This window comes from Notamacropus eugenii, chromosome 6, assembly GCF_028372415.1.
Source record: "Notamacropus eugenii isolate mMacEug1 chromosome 6, mMacEug1.pri_v2, whole genome shotgun sequence".
Classification (NCBI taxonomy): Eukaryota; Metazoa; Chordata; class Mammalia; order Diprotodontia; family Macropodidae; genus Notamacropus; species Notamacropus eugenii.
The window spans coordinates 57,569,130-57,590,740 of NC_092877.1; the positions used below are offsets into that span (position 1 = coordinate 57,569,130).

General features: G+C 38.6%; 1 protein-coding gene across 4 annotated transcripts in view; it reads right to left on the minus strand.

Moving 5' to 3' along the window:
* SORCS2 (sortilin related VPS10 domain containing receptor 2) overlaps positions 1 to 21,611 on the minus strand; it is a 1,292,493-nt gene that overhangs the window by 484,130 nt on the left and 786,752 nt on the right. For all 4 annotated transcript variants that reach the window (XM_072620161.1, XM_072620158.1, XM_072620159.1 and 1 more), the window contains exon 3: positions 16,753 to 16,852. In XM_072620161.1, coding sequence (XP_072476262.1) covers positions 16,753 to 16,852 — 100 coding nt within the window. The remainder of the gene's footprint in view (positions 1 to 16,752; positions 16,853 to 21,611) is intronic.

Sequence of the window (21,611 nt, forward strand, 5' to 3'; positions counted from 1 at the left end):
CTGTCTTGTGATAATTTTCCTTATTTTGATTTTGTTTTCTGTATTACTGCTGTGTGTATGTTCATTATGCAAGTTTAGTTTGAGATCACTAAGATTTTTGCAATTTACAGTCTTAGAGAGGTGCCAGAGGGCACTTAAGGTTTCTGTGATTTGTTCAAGGTCCCCTACTTAGTATGTATGAGTGGCAGAATTTGAACCCAGCTACAGTTTGGTGTCAAACTACTTGGCATGGTATTAGGGAAGACCTGGAAGGCAGCTACAGTGCAGTACACAAAGCCTGGGCTCTGATATCACACTTGGATTCAAAGTCCACCTTCCACACTTTCTAGCTGTGCAACTTTGGGAAGGCCATTTCACTTCCCTGGGCATCTTTTTCCTCGTGTTTATAAGAGAGTTGAAATACTTAGGCTCCATGTAATCTCCTTGCTTCAGAGACATGGTGCGATGAAAGACTTCTTGGAGGAGGGATTACATGAGAAAGGGAAGAGAGAGAAATTTCTATCTTTCAAGGGTATTATTTAATTATTGGCACTGACTACAATACTTCAGATAAGCAAATGAACACAAGTCTTCCAAAGCATTCAGAGGAACTTCTAGTTAGAGACAGGGGTGGGAACCCTTGTTCCACTGGTGCAAGTACTGCAGGTGAGGAAACTGTTACTGTCTGCATCACTACCTTCTCTGCAACTTCTCATCTTGGAGAGTTGTCTGGACCATTGAGAGACTAGGTCAGTTGTCCAGGATCAGCAATATAGCATGTGTCAGTTGCAGATACACCTTTAAACTTTAAAATACTAAAAAAACTAAATAAACTTTTTAGAGAGATACAGGGTTTCCAAGAATGTTTTTAGCAGTCACTAGTCAGTGATTTGATATTGGATTTCTGTTCTCAATGGTCCATAGGGTTCAGATTTACTGGATTTGAAAATAAACAAATAGACAAATGTAAAAACATATTTCAAGCTTCAAGCTGAGCTGGGATGAATGGTATTTGATTCTGGATCCTACTTCAACCAAAAAGGAAAAGATTCACTCATTTTCTTTACTTGTTTCTTCCCAGTGACTTCAAGGATAGTTTTAATTTTCATCACGATGAATTCCCTCTCTCTCCTACTCAGAATTGTGAGATCTTACATTACAGTCAGGCAGGATCAAAAACTAAGCAAATCTCTCTACTTCTACTATATATTTCTTTTAGTACTCCCCCCTTGCCAAATGATGCTCCCCAAAACTGCTGAGACTGTCAGGGAAGAAAGACTAGTAATATTCTCTTATTTTTACATCTTCCTATATCATATTCACCAAAACTTTAAATCCAATGATTATAGTTCCATAGCAATGGAGCTCCACTTTGCTAATTTCTTCCTTGGGGTCCTTTGAGTTGTGGTAGGTTTTGCTTTGGTTCTTCCCAGCATGAGTTGTACCAAATGGGAAAAGTTTTGAGGAGAGGCAAGACAATGGTCTGTACAACTGTAAGTGGAGGGCCAGACTAGATGAGTTTTAAGAAGCTTCATTTCTGAGGGCTAGACAGCAAGGGATCAAATTATTTGACCTTCAATATGCATCAAATGGTCCAGTAAGGCATATAAGTCTTCTGAGCTTGATCAGGAGGAAAATGAAGAAAGAGAAGAATTTCTTAAGGATTTTTCTAAGCACTGATGCTTACATGCTCAGAAAACTCAAAGTATACATCATACGGGCTAAGGAAAATAAATTATCCTTAACTCTTTATCTGTATGGGCATTGTCAGTTGATGGGATTGGCTGTTAAAATGAGTATCTAGTCATTTGAATTCTGTTAATGTTTCTGTTTGTCCTTCATTCTCAAACAGGACCAGAACTGGAAGGGGACATTAGAAGACCACTCATCCAATTTCATAAAATAACAGAATTATAGAAATGTGAGGATTGGCAAGGATCTCAGTGACGAGCTTGACCAATCTATGCATGAAAGGCATCTCCACTATAACATTCTTGACAAGTGGGCATCTAACCTCTGTTCTGATGTCTTCAATGTTAGAGGATAGACATATCAACTTGAGAGGCAGGCCATTCTACTTTGGACAGGTCTGCAGTAGTTATTAGAGTTTTTATAGACATAAAGTCTAAATCTATCTCTGCAATGAGGGGGTATTGAGTTGAGAAGCTGACTCTTCCAAGTACCTAGACTGAGCATGGGCCCCAATGTATATGAAGATGCAGAACAAAATGAGGTCCCAGGAGTTTGTGTGAGCTAGTGAATGGTGAAAGGGGTTTATTGTTCACTTTTAGACCTCTTAAGCCTGGTTTCCATAGCAGGAAGCCATTGCAGAAGTGGGGAGCTGTCCATATCTGAAACTGTAGTAGAAAACAAAAGTATTTGGTGTCTGGGGAAAAAAAGAGGGCTAGATCCAAACGAGCAGATTGTGTAAGTAAGTGAAGAACGTTATAAAGAGTAGTCTTGGAACAAAAAGTTTTTAGTTTTATAAGATACTCAGTTTCCTGGGTACTTGCCTAGCCCTCCTTTATATATGCTAGATCAACTCAACGAAGCCAATATTTATTAGATTTATTTATTGTGTGTAGTCTTGGTTACTGGAGGAGATACAAAGTTTACATAAACTATGGTCTCAACTCTCAAGGAACTTAAAAATAATGGAGAGGTATGACTCTTTCATAGATAACTATAATAACCAACATTACAAGTGCCTTGACATTGTCAAACAAGGTTTTATGTTCAGATCATTTTATTTCTACCTTGTTCAGCTCTGTGCACTAGATCTGCACAGGCAGGTCTCATCTACTCTGTCCACCACGAGATTTGAGTTTGTTTATGGAAAGTTTTGACTATACATGATTTAAGGCATTTATAATTGTTATAAGATGGTCAGTTGCTAATGCAAGTGAGCTTTAGATTAGTCCAGGGTCTCTAGACTAAGAGCATGAGCCTGAGTATCCATATGCCTCCTATGTAGAATAAATGATCAAGGGAGAGATAGGATTTTCATAACCACCCATCCTTCTTTAATGTTGATCAATTTAATTCTGAAAAGTAAAAGTAAGATTATTGGTTAGGTTTATATAAAACTTCAAATCTTGTGAGCAAACCACAGGGCACTAATAATCTGTATTACCAAAAAACGTTCTTGATAAACAACAAATATTTATAAACCACATATGCTACATATTTTATTGCTATGTGCACTGGTAATAAAAATGGATTAGATGCAGGTCCTGACCTTAAGGATCTTGTAGTTGAATGAAGGAGAAAAGACAAGTACATAAATAACTATGAAATATTGTCACTTCATTAAACATGACTCCCTTCACCATAGTCTACGGTCTAATGAAATTTGCATTCTTGTTTTCCCTCATCCATGGCCCTCCATCTACAGTCCCCATGTATTTGACTAGATTTCCCCATGTCTGGAACATTCTCCTTCCTTTCCTCAGATTCATAATATTTAATAAATTTTTCATTTATTCATTCACTCACTCATTCATTGGATTCCTAACTTTAAAACTAAGCACAAGAACTAGCTTCCATGATGTCTATCCTAATTCTAAAATATCCTAGTGCTTCTATTCTTAAACCTGTGAGTATTTTTTTTACTTATCATTCATATATTTATATGTACACATGGTTCTCTGGCCATTCTTCTCCCCTTTGAATGTAAGATCCTTGCTGGAAAGGACATTTTTTTTATATTCCAGTGGCTGACACATAGTGAATGCTTAATAAATGTTTGTTAATTAGTTGTGTGATACAAGGACAAAATACAGACACAATGTTTTAGTGGAAAGTTGAATATGGAGTCAGAGGGTCGGGATCCAAAGCCCAAGTCTACCACTTTCTAGCCATGTGATCCGAGATTGCAATTAACCAATCCATATATCAGTTTTCTTTATTTGTGAAAATTAGTTGAGTGAGATTATATGACTTCTGTGGTCCATTCCAGGACTTTAAATCTATGTTTTTATGGAAAAATCCATACAAAGTGCTAAGAAAGATGAGAATGATGATGATACTGATGAGAACAATAACGATGAAGAGGACAGCCTTTATACTGCAGTTTAAGGCTTGCAAGTAACTTTAGAAATGTTATCTCATTTTATTCTCACAACAACCCTGCCAGGTAGGTATTATCATCATGTCAATTTTACAGATGAGGAAACTGAGGCTGAGAAAAAGGTTAAGTGACAAGTAAGCACGTGGTCACAGAGACGGTTAGTGTCTGAAACTAGATTTGAAATGAAGTCTGGATTCCAGGTCTAGTGTTCTATTTAAAAAACTTAGTTGCCTTCTCGATTTAACAAAGTGAAATCATACCACTTGTGATTTAGGAGTACAGTGAGAAGTAGAGATAGAAAAGAGATAGGGAAGGATTCACATAAGATGTATTGGGTTCTTTTTTGTTTATTTTTGCTTTCCAAAGGGATGCTTTGGTCTAGGTCCAGCTCTCTCCTCTTCTTCATAAAGGGATATTGAGAAAGACAGCTTGAACCATTCTTGCAGAATAGAAAAGGCACAATCTTCCTTTTCACGCGTTGATTTTTAGGTAATTAATAAATGGAGAGATTCAGTGCTTAAGCTTTGTGGAAAAGAGAGCTGCTCAATCCACACTCAGATAGCAATCATTGCTGCTGAAAACAAAGGACAACATGATATTATTAAGTGAGAATTCATTATGCCCAACATGAGTCTGCATCCTGGCATTCACTCAAACCCCTCAGGGGTCCCTATCTATTTTCTACATTCTGTTACTCTGTTAATTTCCAGTATTCTCTTGTCTGGCTCTCACTTGTACTATATCTTTCCCTCCCTATCAGAATGTCTTCCTTATGGATTCAGACAATATCATAACTGAAAATGATGTTAGAGGTCATCTAATCCAACATTCTCATTTTACAGAAGAGGTAACTGAGGCCCAGAGAAGTGCAGTCATAAGATGTTAGTGCTGTCAGGGACCTTAGGGCACTGACTTGTACAGATGGGAGGGAATGCAGGACATAGAAGATCAAACCAGGAATGGACCTCAGAACATTAAATGTTAGAGAGTAGATTTTAAAAAATTCAGAGAAAGGACAGCCACTATAGCACAGACCAAATTTCTACAGGGGATGTTAACACTGAGGTTATGGGAAGATCTCAAGAATGACATTCAGAAAATACAAAGTGGAAAAAATTCCAGAGAAAAAGAAAAAAAATGTTTGAAGAGGCCAATAAAGATGCAACCAATCAATTTAGATTTTCATCAGAAAAATGTAGAAGATTGAAACAAAGATAGGCTAAAAACTTGGGGTAATGCTAATAAAAACGTCAACAGTGCTAAAATTCAGAATTAGTGGAGAATTTAAGGGAAATTAACAATGGAAATATGTGGATTAAAAAACTATTTTGGGGAAACGAAAAGAATCAAAGAAGGAATAGGACCATTGTTTGCAGTGAAAAGAAAGATGATTAAAGAAAATGGAGAAAAGTCAGAACTACTTAATTCTCACTTTATTTCCATTTTCTTTACCAAATGGATTATTTGGACAAGAAAGAACAGAATCTAAATTGGCTAATAAGGAATTTATATTTAGGATAAGAAACAAAAAGGTAAGAGAGTTGGTAGTTATACTTTTGGGCTCCTGGTTATACAAGTACCCTGGTTCAGATATGCTACGTTCCAGGTTAAATATGAATAATAATATTGAAGATGATGAAAATGATAACTAGCAATTTTGTAGTGCTTATCATGTGCCAGGCACTGTGCTCAGTGCTTTATGAGTATTATCTCATTTATCCTTACAATAACCCTGTCAAATAGGTGTTATTATAATTATTCCCACTTTGTAGATGAAAGAAGAAAATACAGATTAAATTATTTTCCCAGGGTCATAGAGTTATTAAGTGTCTGAGGCTGGATTTGAATCCATGCTATTGTGACGGCATCACTTATCAAAAGGAGCAAGTCTTATGCCTGACCAGCAGGCTGCTTGTCCTCCTGTGGAGCTGGCGAGTAAAAGAATAAGGCGGGAGAGCGGGTCATGAAGCAACTCCGATTTATTCAAGCAAGCACTCTGATTATATAGTCTCTGCCAGTTAGCCCAGTGAACCATGGTAACACACACAAACAAACCCGAAGCTATAGTAATGAACACAAGCTGGAACTATAGTGACAAAAACAAACCAGGGTGGGGCTGTCCCTTCCAGCACCATCTTGTTCACCCTTCCCTGCACCGGACTTAGTTTACCTGATGTTCGTCAGTGTGGCATCCCAGATGGTGTGGAGGTCAGTGCCCCTTACAAATCCAGACCTTCTTGACTCTGGGTTTTGAACTCTGAAGAAGTGACAAATGTTAGTACTATATTGTGACTAGCAATTTTGAAAAAAAATGGGAAAAATTCGAAGGTAAAACACTTTATCATTAAGGAAGCTATGTCTGAGAAAGGCCAATTGACTTATCAAAGGCATATAGCCATTAAGTTATCTAAGTCAGGATTTTAATTCAGATTTTATTGTCTCCAAATCTACCTATCTATTCATTCTGCCACCTAGCTATATCTTGCATCTCCCTTCTTTCATTGGATAGGTTGCATTAGGATGTGGTTTGAGCTAAGTGTGCAGAATATTGTATAAATTGTCACACTAAGTGGGGAGTACTAAGCATCTAATTCACAACACATAGGAGACAGGAAAGCACTCTCTCAAGTATCTACAAAGATTAAAGAAAGATCAAGGACCCACAGACACAAAAATATTTAGAGTATATTTTTTGTAGTAGCAAAAAACTAAAAATTGAGGGGGTTCCTATGAATTGGGGAGCAACTAAACAAAATATGGTATACAAATATGATGGAAATGAGAAACGGATAGTTTCAGTGAAACCTGGAAAGATATCTCTTTGAACAGATGCAGAGTGACTTTGGCAGAACAAAGAGGAGAGATTATTCAATAAAAACAACACCCTAAAAAATAAGCAACTTTAAAAGATTTGAGGATTGTGATCAGTGACATGACTATCTATGATTCCAGAGGACTGATGATAAAGCCTTCAGGAATATTTTTTCCTTTACTATGCATATCTGTTAAAGAATTTAGTTTTAGTTGTTTTCCCCCCAATGGCAGGGATGGCTAGGAGGGAGAGAAAATTAACTTTTATAAATTTTTAAAAATGGGATGCAAATATACTCTCTCATCCTTGTTGTTTCCTTGATAGCAAAACATTAAGTTCCCACAGCATGAAAATAATGCCCAACATCCACATGTCTGCCCTTAATATCAATTTTATTCAATAATACCCACAAGGATAGTTGTTCCACTGCTCACTAATCCTGGTAATATGTAAACATACAGCTGCCATTGTACCACACTCCCCACTCCACCCCCAATTCCCAGCATATGCTGGTTTCCCAGGGCATAGATATCTCCAAGACCTGTGTAATCCCATGCTGATTTAGAGCACTATTCCAATGAATAGGAATTCAGCTGATCATATTATCTTATAAATCCTGTTGTTGCTCTCTCTGTGAATGCTGTTTCCCATTCTCTGCTTTGGACATGTCAAAGAAGTCAATGTCTGTTGGACTGAATTCTATGATTTTATGATTCCCTATCTGTTTTTTCTCTACACAGTCTTCTTGCAAGTTTCGCTGCTCTTTGTTGGCTAGCTTTATGTACAAACACATTTAATGGATTTTTCCACCATTCCTTAGACTGCTTTCAAAATGGCATTTGATGCACAGTGTATCACTTATAATGAAATATTATGAGATATGAAGTTCAAATCCCACCTCAGAAACTTACTAGCTACATGACTATGGGCCGATTATTTAACTTCTCTGAGCCTCTGTTTTCTCATCTATTAAAAAGAAAAAAAGAAAGACAGAAAGAAATCTGTAGTACTTACTTCATGGGGTCATTTTTGCGATGCTCAAGTGAAATAATGTATGTGAAGTATATTACACAGAATACTAAGTAAAAGTCAGGTTTTATGCTTCCTGCTATTGCTACTATGACTATGAAGCATGCTTCCTGTCTTCCTGTGAATGATGAATCAGAATCACTGTTGTAAGTGTGAAGGTTCTACTGTACAAAAGTATAATCCATCTGTAGGAATTTTCTCAGGACGTGATCAAGTTAGTCAATTTTAAAGGGATACTATGCTATATCTTTCCACATACATCACTTGAAAATGTTTCTAGTGGTTTGGGAAGTTTCTTGGTGAAAGTGAAAGAAATTATATGTCAAGTTTTTTTTTAAATTAAAACTTTGCAAAACTTGTTCAAGACATCTTTTACACTGCTCTATGTATTAAGCCGGGATATAAAGAGGCTGGCTTTCACCATCTTTTGGGGACAAGCTCAAATGCCACCTCTTCCATGAAACCTTCCATCATTCTTTAGCTCCCGATCAATTTCTTCTCTTCTCCTCCTCCTCCTCTTCCCTCCTGCTTCTTTGTCTGTCTGTCTCTTATGGAGAAGATGAATTAAGTAGACTTATTTCAGTACCAGACAGTAAAATGAGGATTTGTGGGTATAAAAAGAGTAGAATTCCAGAGAAAAGACTATATACAATCACGTGTTAAATTGTAGGACCTAGAACTGACTCTGAATCCCAACTCAGTTTCCATCTTCAGACTTCAGTTTTCTCACCCTCGATGTGGGGATAATGATACTTGCTCTAACTACCTGATGAAGTTGTGATGAGTCTCAAATGGAGAGATATATGTAAAGTAATTTGTAAACCATGAATCTTTATACAAGTAGAAGTTATTTTTCATATTATTTTCTGATAGGTCCTCCTTTAGGACCTCATCAGATTGCAAATATTCTACTAGTAGGGACTTTAGAAGACATCAAGATTAATCCTTTCATTTTTCAAATGAGGCAACCAAAGTCCAGAGAGGTAACTGACTTACTTGCCCAAGGTTTCAAAAGTATATGCATAGAAAATTTTATTGTGTTCTTATCATGATGCTGTAGTAACCAAGGTCTTACAGAGTAGAAGCTCTGGAATAGCTTTTGAAGATAGCAAAACTTTCAATATAGATCCAACCATGTGCTGTGATTCTGTTATTGGGCATCCATCATGGAGATATTTGAAGAAGAACATTACTAAAAGATTGGCAACCAAGTGATGATTTGGGTGGGACATGGAAAGGGAGGTTCTATAACAATTCATTAAAGTTTTGAAGAGTTTCAATTTATATCTGTAGAAGGAGTACTCACAATGATGAAGTCACCGTTCCCTCCTTAAAGTATAAATATTCTAGGAATTGAGAATATAGGGATAACAATGAGGCCCAGAGTTGTCAGAAACAGCTTCAAAGAGTAGCCAAACCATTATTCAGAATTATAGAATCTCAGAGTAGGAAGGGCCATCTAGCAAAACTCCTACCTGTACAGAGATTTCTAATATAATATCCTAGTCAACTGACCCATCCAATCTTTGCTTGAAGAACTCTGCTGAATGGGAATACATTACCTCCTAAGGCAGTCCATTTTGAATAACTTTAAGTGTTAGAAAGCTTTTTTAATTTAAGGCAGAAATGGGGGGGGGGGGAGCCAAGTAGAAAGACACACATATGTTAGTACCAAACCCACAGCCCATAAAATATCTGTAAAGAACTCCCAACAAATTCTGGAGCAGCAGAAGCCACAGAACAATGGAGTGGAGGAGATTTCTGTCCCACAGAGACCTGAAAACCTGATGCGAAAGGTCCATTGGTCACCAGACCTGGAGCAGAGCCCAGCCCTGCCTTGGCCTCATGGCACCGAGAGGAGCAGACCTGAGTGGGCTTCAGGGACAGAATCTCCAGTGGCTGCGCAGGTCCCTCCACCCAAAGGTGACAAGGGTCAGTGAGAGGGTCTCTTTGGCTGGTCGAGAGGGGAGTGGGGTGTCCCCATGACTCAGGCCCCCTCGGGAGGCAGCAGTGGGGCAGCAGAGGGCAGGGGCTCCCCAAGCAGGCAGGAGCTGGGATCCACTGTTGAAGGTCTCTGCATAAACCCCCTAAGGGAACTGAGCCTTGTGTGGTGGCCCTGCCCCCACCTGAACACCTAAACTTAATCTCACATTGAATAGCAGCCCCACCCCCGCCCAAAGCCCTGGGGCTGGGAAGCAGCATTTGAATCTCAGACCCCAAGCACTGGCTGGGCAGTCTGGAGCCTTGGTGGGTGTGGAAAGAAAACTCAGAAGTCAAGTCACTGGCTGGGAAGATGCCCAGAAGAGGGAAAAAAAAATAAGACCACAGAAGGTTAATTTCTTGGTGAACAGATAATTCCTCCCTTCCTTTTGGGTGAGGAAGAACAATGCTTACCATCAGGGAAATACACAGAAGCCAAGGCTTCTGTATCCCACACATCCAAAATAAATATGCCATGGGCTCAAGCCATGGAAGAGCTCAAAAAGGATTTTGAAAATCAAGTAAGAGAGGTGGAGGAAAAACTGGGAAGAGAAATGAGAGAGATGAAAGAAAAGCATGAAAAGCAGGTCAACACCTTGCTAAAAGAAACCCAAAAAAATGCTGAAAGAAATAACACCTTGAAAAATAGGCTAACTCAATTGGCAAAAGACGTCCAAAAAGCCAATGAGGAGAAGAATGCTTTCAAAAGCAGAATTAGCCAAATGGAAAAGGAGATTCAAAAGCTTACTAAAGAAAATAGTTCTTTCAAAATTAGAATGGAACAGATGGAGGCTAATGACTTTATGAGAAACCAAGAAATCACAAAACCAAACCAAAAGAATGAAAAAATGGAAGATAATGTGAAATATCTCATTGGAAAAACAACTGACCTGGAAAATAGATCCAGGAGAGACAATTTAAAAATTATGGGACTGCCTGAAAGCCAAGATCAAGAAAAGAGCCTAGACATCATCTTTCATGAAATTATCAAGGAAAACTGCCCTGAGATTCTAGAACCAGAGGGCAAAATAAGTATTCAAGGAATCCACAGATCACTGCCTGAAAGAGATCCAAAAAGAGAAACTCCTAGGAACATTGTGGCCAAATTCCAGAGTTCCCTGGTCAAGGAGAAAATATTGCAAGCAGCTAGAAAGAAACAATTCAAGTATTGTGGAAATACAATCAGGATAACACAAGATCTAGCAGCTTCTACATTAAGGGAACGAAGGGCATGGAATAGGATATTCCAGAAGTCAAAGGAACTAGGACTAAAAACCAAGAATCACCTACCCAGCAAAACTGAGTATAATACTTCAGGGGAAAACATGGTCTTTCAATGAAATCAAGGACTTTCAAGCATTCTTGATGAAAAGACCAGAGCTGAAAAGAAAATTTGACTTTCAAACACAAGAATGAAGAGAAGCATGAAAAGGTAAACAGCAAAGAGAAGTCACAAGGGACTTATTAAAGATGAACTGTTTACATTCCCACATGGAAAGACAATATTTGTAACTCTTGAAACTTTTCAGTATCTAGGTAGTGGCTGGGATTACACACACACACACGCACACACACACGCACGCACACACACACACAGACAGAGAGCACAGAGTGAATTGAATAGGATGGGATCATATCTTAAAAAAATGAAATTAAGCAGTGATAGAGAAATATATTGGGAGGAGAAAGGGAGAAATGGAATGGGGCAAATTATCTCTCATAAAAGAGGCAAGCAAAAGACTTTTTAGTGGAGGGAAAAAGAAGGGAGGTGAGAGAAAAACATGAAGTTTACTCTCATTACATTCCACTAAAGGAAGGAATAAAATGCACACTCATTTTGGTATGAAAACCTATCTTACAATACAGGAAAGTGGGGGAGAAGAGGATAAGGAGGGTGTGGGGAGGAAATGGAAGGGAGGGCAATGGGAGGAGGGAGCAATTTGAAGTCAACACTCTTGGGGAGGGACAGGATTAAAAGAGAGAATAGAAGCAATGGGGGGCAGAATAGGATGGAGGGAAATATACTTAGTCTTACACAACATGACTATTATGGAAGTCATTTGCAAAACTACACAGATATGGCCTATGTTGAATTGCTTGCCTTCCAAAGGGAATGGGTGGGGACGGAGGGATGAAGAGAAGTTGGAACTCAAAGTTTTAGGAACAACTGTCTAGTACTGCTCTTGCTACTAGGAAATAAGAAATACAGGTAAAGGGGTATAGACAGTTATCTGGCCCTGCAGGACAAAAGAGAAGATGGGGACAAGGGAAGGGAGGGATGATAGAAGAGAGGGCAGATTGGTGATAGGGGCAATTAGAATGCTTGGTGTTTTGGGGTGGGGGGAGGGAACAAATGGAGAGAAAATTTGGAACCCAAAATTTTGTGAAAATGAGTGTTAAAAAAATAAATAAATAAATAATAAATTAAAAAAAATTAAGGCAGAAATCTGTCTTTCTGCAACTTCTCTCCTTGTTCAGTTTTCTTGGTCAAAGTAGAACAAGTCCAATCAATCCTTCTACATAATAGCTCTTTACACTTGAAATTATTGATCATGTTCCCTCAAACATCCCTTTAAGTCTCGTTTTCTCTGCACTAAACATTCTTAGTTTGTTTTTTTTCCCCAAACAATCCTCATATGACAAATTTGTCAGTCACCTTACCACTCTGTCCCCTCTAAACCCTTGTCATTTTGTGAATAATCTTCCTAAAATGTGACATCTAGAAATAAACCCCATGTTCCAGATGAGATTCAGCCAGGGCAAATGACAAGAATATGAGAACTTTTTCATTATGATAATTATGCTTTTGTTTAAATAAACACAACCTAACACATAACATTACATTATTGTTTTCTCCTGGAGTTGAGGGGGGTGATTGGTGTATGTGTTCATCCTTCATTGCCGTAGAAGACCATGCCATCAGAGAAATAATGACATGACTTGCACTTGACTTTGTTTTGAGTGAGGGAGGGCTGTGCAACTCACCAGCCTTGCTTCTCCTCCAGAACCATCTGAATCCAGTGACCAGATATTCATCAGGATGACTAGAGATGACCCAGGATGAGGCTATCGGAATTAAGTGACTTGCTCAAGGTCACACAGCTAGTGAGTGTCAAGTGTCTGAGGTGAGATTTGAACTCAGATCCTCTTGACTCCTGCACTAGTGCTCTATCCACTGTACTACCTCGCTGCCCCAAAGGAGTGGGGTGATTATGATAGGAGGAGCTGCCATGGTTCACAATTGGACTCATAATGAGTCACTAAAATGCCCAGGTCTTTTCTGAAACATTTTTGGCTAACCATGCCTCCTTGATTATGTATTTGTTGAGTAGTTTTAAATTTAAAACTAAGAGTTTCTGAAAGATGAGACAATGGAGAGAAGATGTCAGCACCATGGCCAGAGCAGAAGGAAAGATGAGGGCAGTGAGACAAGTTGACACTATTGCGGGAGACAACCTGAGAGTGCCTGTGCCAAACAAAGTTCTGATTTAATTGTGTGTGTATATGGATGACATGTTGTACTAATCATAAAGAGGAGCATAAAGCGATCTTACTCCTGACAGTAATTGATCATCTGATATTAAACCCTTGCAGTAGTTTTGGCAATTCAGAGTCGTAAAACTCCAGAGATTAGGGAGGATATAGCAAAATTTGGGAAATTACTGGGAATGGGATTTTGGCCCAGAGGATCTACTTCTGGGGAGGGGGATGAATTGCTTCTTCCTAGGGTAAAGTATGTACTTTTTCCTTGAGGTTGGTGTAATAGCTCCCTGTAGAATCAAGGGTTAGGGTTAGAATTGCTACCCCATGGCTCACTCTATGCTTTTCTACAAACACTAAACAGTTAGCTCTGGTGCCTTCTTCAAGCAAGGTTCCAGCAATCCTGCTCCCTTTTGCTACCCCTCACCCTTGTTAGAACATCCCATGGATTTTCATCACTTACTCCACTTCTATCCCCAATGAATTTGCCCTAGGCACAATTTTATGTAGTTACAGCTCTGTCTTTATTGACAGAATTGATTTGCCACACTTCTTCCCAGTTCACATACCCCAGAATAGGTGACCAAAGAACCACATATGTTTTAGTCTCATTTTTCTCAGCAGTGAGCATTTTTTGTATTATTCAATTGACTGAGATTTCATTTTCAAATACTGGATGAATCTGTGATAATATGGCATTCCTGAGATCACATATGGCTGGAAATTTGCACCAGGGTTGTAAGATTCTATCTCATTAAGCTCAGGATATTTTGAGATATAGAGAAAAAAAGCAAGGACAAATCAAATGAGTTTCACAATAGGAATGAAGTCAGTCCCTGTCTATTGGCCATCTAGCCAATCAATCAACATTTATTAAGCACCAAATACTGTGCTAAGTGCTGAGGTTGACTATAGCAGAGAAGGTGTGAGATAAGGAGTAGGGGAAAGTGATGGGATGGACTAGCTGTCAAGAAGCATCTTGGTACTCTCTTATCTGCCAAGGGATCAAGAAAGTTGGGACTACTCAACCAGAATCACCTCTCCTGCATGCTGACACCCTCCTGTCCAAAATGGCACATTCATCACATGAGAGGAATATGCCTCTTCCCTTTTTGTTTCTCTACAATCTGTTCTGCCTAAGTTCAATTCCAAGCCCGTCAATCAGATGACTTTTTACAAGCAATAAAAGGTCCATTTAAGAAAAAGGAGTGCTTAAAAAAAACGATGACATCCTATTAAAAATAAAGCCAGGAATATCATGACAGCCTGAAGAAATGATATTTAACAGCTGAATCCTAATGTAACCTGAAACTGCTGTGAATGGGGCCTTGTGTCTGGCTGAAGTTCACAGAGTTAAAGAATATAACAGGTTTTTCAAAGTTCTTTGCTGGTGTGTTGTGACCACCAGCCTTCTCAGAACTTCAGCTTCCTTTTCAGTAAAATGAATATAATAAAATTTGTGCTAATTACTTCATACAGCAATGGTGAGGGAAACATTTTGTAAACCTTAAAACAACAAGGAAATAATGAGTAGGTAGTATGATGCATTACATTGGAAAGCAAGCTGTGGAGTCAGAAAAAAGTGAGTTCAATTCTTTCTCAGGTATATACCAGTTATGTAATTTAGGACAAGTCACTTAAGCACTCAGTGCCTCAGAGGTGACTCTCTAAGATTCTAAGATACAGAGTAGTTAGTGTTATGCCTTTGATGGAAGATGTTTTTCCACATTAGGAGTTCCCAATACTGATTTAAGCAATGTACATATGTGTATATATGTGTGTGTGTATATATGATGCTAAGTATCTAAACACTACAAGTCACAGTTAAACTTCAATTTCCTCCTGATTTCTCATTTTCTTAGGCCACTGAGTAGTTTATAGTAGCTTCAATCCACCCAAGTTACTTTCAAACTTTATCTCTTTGTCCAGAGGCAAAGAAATGAGCACATGGAGCTCTCTGCTAGCTCCTTGGGTAGGAGACCAAAGCCAGTTTTGCCTGAAATGAGTCAATGCCTTTAGTTTCACTTAGAGAATCGCTCCCCCCAGGCACAACCTGGAGAGACGCCAAGGTAGTTCAGGTTCAAACAACAAGAAAACAGTTACCTGTCTTATAGGACACTGAAAAGCAGAGTCCTCTAATAAGCCTCAGAACATGATGCTAAACACATGGGAGAGATGAATGACAATGTATGCCAGGCCTAGAGGCCTGAGGGCTACCCGAGTCTTACCTTACCTGTCCCAGGTCTTCGGTTGGCCAAACCAGATAAACGTATGAGAGAAGAGACTTTCCGAAGTCGAACAAGGGTTAGGCTTTATTCAGGGTCCTGGTTACATGTGCAGGGGGAACTCTTCCTTAGGAGGGAGAGAGATGTCTCCCAAGGAGGCAAAGATCTTACAGTAAGAGATTGGAAGCAGAAATGGAAGTGGGGAGAGAGGGGGAAGGGAGAGCGAAGAGAGGAAAAGGGAAGAGGCGCCTTCTGTCCTGTAAGGGCCCCTCCCGCGCTAAGAGCGCCTTCAGGCTTTCCTGACCCTAATTAAGCTCTCTGGCCGCGTAGTTTGCACCTGAATACCGTGCCTGTTAGATAACAATAGGTGTGCCCAGATCCGGGTCAGTCTCGAGGGCGGGGATGCTCCTCCCATCACGTTTCTCATGGGAAGAGGCGGAAATACACGAGATAACTCGGTCTCACTCCTTGATTCCCTGCTGTTTTCTGGGGGGCCTCATGAGAACTCTAAGATTTAGAAGTTCCCACCTTTACCCATCCAAGACTGTCCACATGGAACTGAGCTTACACCCCCAACAAATGTATATCACAGAAAAAGTCCACAACCATTCCTAATCAATTGAATGCACATGGCTGATATTTGATTGTGTCAAATTTCCAAGTATAGAGACACATTTTTCTTTTCAAAATAGATCAATTATAAACGCTGCACTTGTACTAAAATTCCTCACACTTCGTCCTCATTTCCGTGGGTCTGAGTCTTTCTGCCTCCATGTACATATAATCACATTGATGACAATGTCTATTTCTCTATCTCTGTCTCTGTGTGGCCATCTCTTCAGAGTTGCATGAACGTGTCTATGTTTTTCTCTTTACCCATTTAATTTGTGCATGTCTTCTCTGCAGGTACAAGACAAAACAACACTTAAATAAATGCTCTACAGAATTCTTCATGGATCAATTAACCACCATTAGGATGAGAGAGCAAACTGTGACCACATGGCTCAGACTCTTAGAGACGAAGTTACCCGAGAAAAGCTTCGGTGCAAGTATTTTTGTTGCGGCGAAATTACTCTATTATGTTTCTACCAAGCAAATTCTCCCCTGAAGTCAGTGGACTTCAGTGTAAATTTCTTAGAGTGAATAATCAGTTACAAATAGAACAGAAGGTCTCATACCTTTCTTTTGTTTGTGGGGCATATGTAGAAGTTGTCAATCACTGTAGTGATACCTGGCTGTAAGTTGAGTTTGGTGTATGAGGTCCCATAATCTGATGACCTGTAGGAAAAAGAGGAAAACAATAAATGTCTACTCAGATTTGCCAATATCCAGTTGGTTTGTAACTACAACTGTTTACCCTGGGACTCCGTTTCCCTGGCTCCTCCAAGCATAGTATTCATTCTTCATGCTCAAGTTAGTTTGTAAGCTCCTTGAGGACAGGTAGGTTTTTTGTTTTTTTTTACTTTTGTCTTTATTCCACAGTGCTGGATGCAGAGTTGGTGCTTAACAAATCCTGTTTGACAGAATGATTCAATATAAGCTTTAGCAAAATAACCAGGAAATGTTGTAGGCATCATCTCATCTTTCCACCATTTTCCTTCACTTCTCAACTCATGTACACTACCTGTTATCCAAACTGGTCTCATTCTAGTCTGCTTCTTCAACATAAGCTGTACTTTTCTGTCTTTGTACCTTGGCTCAAACTACTCCCTGGAAAATGCTTTTGGACCCCACCTCTGCCTACTAAAATCAGCACTATCCTTCAAGGCTAAATCAGTTCAAATGCCACTGCCATAATCAAATCCTTCCTTAACTCCACAGATAGAAATCACAAAGTTCTAGAATCTCAGTTTTGGTAGGAGGCTCAAGTGGCATTTAGCCCATGCTAAATATAAACAGGAATCCTACAGCATCCCTAGCAATCGTATTTCTAGCTTCCAGCTGATAATTTTCAATAAGAGACAACTTATTACCGTCTCTGTAAACTTTACAGCTTTTTGTAAAGTAATATTAATCCTATCCTGATCAACCCCCAAGAATAAAAATCCCCATCCCTTCAACATAATTATTCTTACTATAAATGTTAGGAAGAAAGCAATCTAATTGAAAAAGAATGAAAGAATTTGAGGTATGGAAGACACCTCAGAAAACCTATAGTCCAATCCATTTCTAAAATGGAATCTACTTTCTGAAATCATTAAATAGGTAGTCCAGTCTTTGCTTGAAGACATCTATTGATGGGAAACTCACTATCTCCCTATGTAGCCTACTCCATTTTTAAATTTACTGTCATTGTTTGGAAACTTGTCCTTACACTGAGCCTAACTAATATTGTGAAATTTGCAATTGCTGCTTCTAGTCTTGCTCTTAGGAACCAAGAATTCTAATCCCTCTTTAAAAATGGTATTTCTAGATATAGTTAAAAATCAATTGTCATCTCCTCAAAAGTTTTTTTTTAAAAAAGCTCTTTCCTTCTTCAGACTGAAGACTTTCAACAACTCCCCTATCCAATATGTCACTATCTAGAGTGTGGGCTCTTGTCCTGAGTTCTGCAGATAAATTTCAAGAGGCTCATAAACTAGGATGGGAAAATAATATCTTTATCCTCACTTCCTTCTAACCAAATTTAGCATTTCCTTCAATTATTTCACGATATTCTTTTAAGGAGTCCACAGGCTTTATAAGACTGCCAAAGGGGTCTATCTAACATACCCACAAAAATGGTACAAAAAAATCATGATCTGAATTATTGGCTGGGAATGGATCATAGGAATATAGAGTCAGAGCTACAAAGGACTCTGGAAGTCAAATACAACTCTGTGACTTTACAGATGAGGAAAGGGATTATGTAACTAGCCCAGGGTCACAAAACTAGTAAAGATCTGAGAAGTGATTTGCACCTGTCCTCCTTCTCCCAAGTCCAGTGCCTTATCTACTACACCATTCTGCCTCTTGGAAAATAAATTCTTTGGCACATAGGATGCAGAACATATATTGAAGCTATTGAACAACTCATAGCCTTCCCAGACCCTTAACCCACTGAGGAGAATTCATTTATAAAAAGACATATTTGTTAAGCCAAATGTATCTCTACTGTCTGGAATGCTCAAGGGTGGGATAAAGTGAAGTTTAGAATTTCAAGCATTCCTGGGGAGATCTTTAAAGATAAAGAGGCCCTGCCCAGGGACCTTTAAAATCAGATTATACTTCCATGCTGATATTGCATGAAGCTGGATCTATTGTAAGCTTCCCCACTCCCCACCTTTCAAAGAGTAGGTTTGCTTTTTTAGTCAGATGTTGGAATTAAGTAACCCATCAAACCTGAATACATGACCTCCTATGACCTTATTGTACAAGCACAATGGGTCATGTATGTTTTATGCACAATCATATGCACAAGTTGACTATACAGTGAAACTTTGTTCATTATTCATATCATAATGAGCTATTGGAGGGGAACCAGTAGTACTAAGCAGAGGTCAAGATCTACTACAAAGAACTCTACCCACTTCCCAAACTGGTTTCACACTGAAATAAGGACAATGATAATTAAATTGTTTAGCGCGTGATGAACACAAATGCTTTTGCATTCCCTATCTTTAAATACAGGATTTCATTTTGATTTCATGACAAACCTACGAAGCAGATAAGGCAAATATGATTTGAGAAGCAGACTTCTGAAGAGGATAGCATACTGAATACGGAGCCAGAAATTTAGGTTTTGCACTGCTGCTGTTATGTCTGTGTGACCTCAGGCAAATGCTGGGGCCTGAGCTCCATCTAGGACACACTCATTGGGATTAAGAGGACTTGGTTGAAACCCTAGCTCCATCACTTATAAACTCTAAAGTGAAATGTGTCTTCCTTGTTTTTTTAAAGGAAGAACTCTCCTCTCCCCTTTGGAACAGAAATTCCTTAATGTCAGGATTTTGACTACCATGATGCCATATATTATATTACTACTATTTTATTTTATATATATACATATTACTATATTATTTATATATCATTTCTATGTTAAAATAAAATTAACTGAAGACTTTGGACATAATCAGGAAATTCTTGTCACCCTTCTCTCTACAAAAAAAAAGAACAAGAGCTTTTCTATCTCTCTTTCTGAAAAGGAGTATCCTGAACAGAATACAATACTAGGTATAGTCTGTTCTTATTAATACACATATTCTAAAGCTGAAGGAGCTTTTGGTCTAAGCAGTCAAGGTAAGCCGTGATGTGAGGGACAGGGGATGAGGCCAGGAATAAAAATCTCCTAGTTTTCTACTGACCACTTTTGTACCACTAGGGCTGTAGCTGTATGCTGGTAAATGTTTAACAACTGATTCACTAAGAGGGGTAAAAACAAAAACAAACAAAAAACAAACAAAACAAAAAAAAACTTTTAAATTTCTACACTATTAACACTTTCTCTATTATTTTTTTTTAAGTCTGGACAATCAACAAAACTATAATTCAAATCCTGATTTCCAAGAAAATTTAACAATCGGCTCTCGCAAAAAGTTAATGCTCACCCCTGGAGGAGTCTTCATTTGTCTGAGAGGTTTAATAATGCTTGACTTATTTACTCTACAAAGCTTTTATAAAGATCACAGAACTCAGAAATGTAAGGGACTTTAGAAATCATCTTTTTAGTACTGTGATCCAGTTTACAAAAGATAATTCAAAATACTGGCTTAAGGTAGAGCTATTAAATGTCTGATCCAGGATGAGAACCCAGGACTCTTGAATCCAAGTCCAGTGACCTTCACATTACTATACAGTGACAATTCTAACAACATGCTGATATTGTCTGAAAGATAATAACATGTCAAGTGCAATTTTGATTTCCTGGAACAACTAAAACAGTGAATTAGTTTGATATATGCCATGTAAAGGCTCACAGAATGAGAATTTATGGTCTGTGTTTCATCAGAGGAAAACAAAAGAAATCAACGCCTTTCAAGGAGCCTGAACCGCTCTTCCCTCTTGGTATTCAGTGAAATGATTTGTCCCTGGTTATGCAACTCATTCACAGAAGAGATGGAAACAGAACCCTAGTCTCTTTCTTCCTTGTCTAGTGCTGGTTTTTGCTATGTGACAGGAAGTCCGGAAACCTGGGCTCTAGCCCAGGCGCCATCATTAGATCCATTATCTTGAACATTCTGCTTCCAAGAGGCTCTGAGTCACAGTTTCCTGTTCTGTAAAATAATGGGATTGAACCACAATTGTTCTAGGGTCTCTCCAAGCTCCAACATTGTACGTCTGAGGTCACCTGAAGGAAGGGAATGGCAGAACATGGAGAGAAAGAAACAGGGCTGCTCACTTGGACTTCTTTCTTTCTAAACAAATTACCTCCCGATTAGGAATTCTAAAATGGCCCCCTAAAATCAGCAACAAAAAGGTGAACACCATGTTCCTGTCACTATTGAGATGGGCATTTGCATGTGTAAACATGTATTTGTCTCCCCTGGCAATGCAATTAAGAAAGCACTTGATTTAAAAGCCTTAGGGGAATTGATTTTCTTTGTGAGGAAAGGACAGAAAACAGAAAGACCAATAGAAAAGATTATTGATCCAGAGATGCAAAAAATTCTGGAACCAGAGAACAGATTACCTTGTTTCTCTGGTTAAATGCACTTTTTAGGACTGATTCTCCTTTTGGCTCTATTAGATGGGGTTAGTACAGTCAAGAAAGCCAACAACGAGAAAAACAAGACATTATTACTATTACTATTTAATTTAACTTATTAACTTATTTAATCTAACTTTTAACTTAGTAACATTGACTTTAACTGAAACTATTATTAATGTGCTAGTCAGGATTCTAACCCAGGGCATATGACTTCAAATCCAATATTTTTTTCCCATTTATACTGGGCTGAAATATTCCAACTAGAGTGGACTTGGGGAGATAGAGGGAGATACTCTAAAGCTAACTTGTTTATTTGTTATGCTTGTGGGATGTTATGGGTGAGAAAATCCCTCCACCAATGCAGATATGTACCTCCTCTGAGCTTATAGGCTTAGAAAGTTCCCTGGTAGC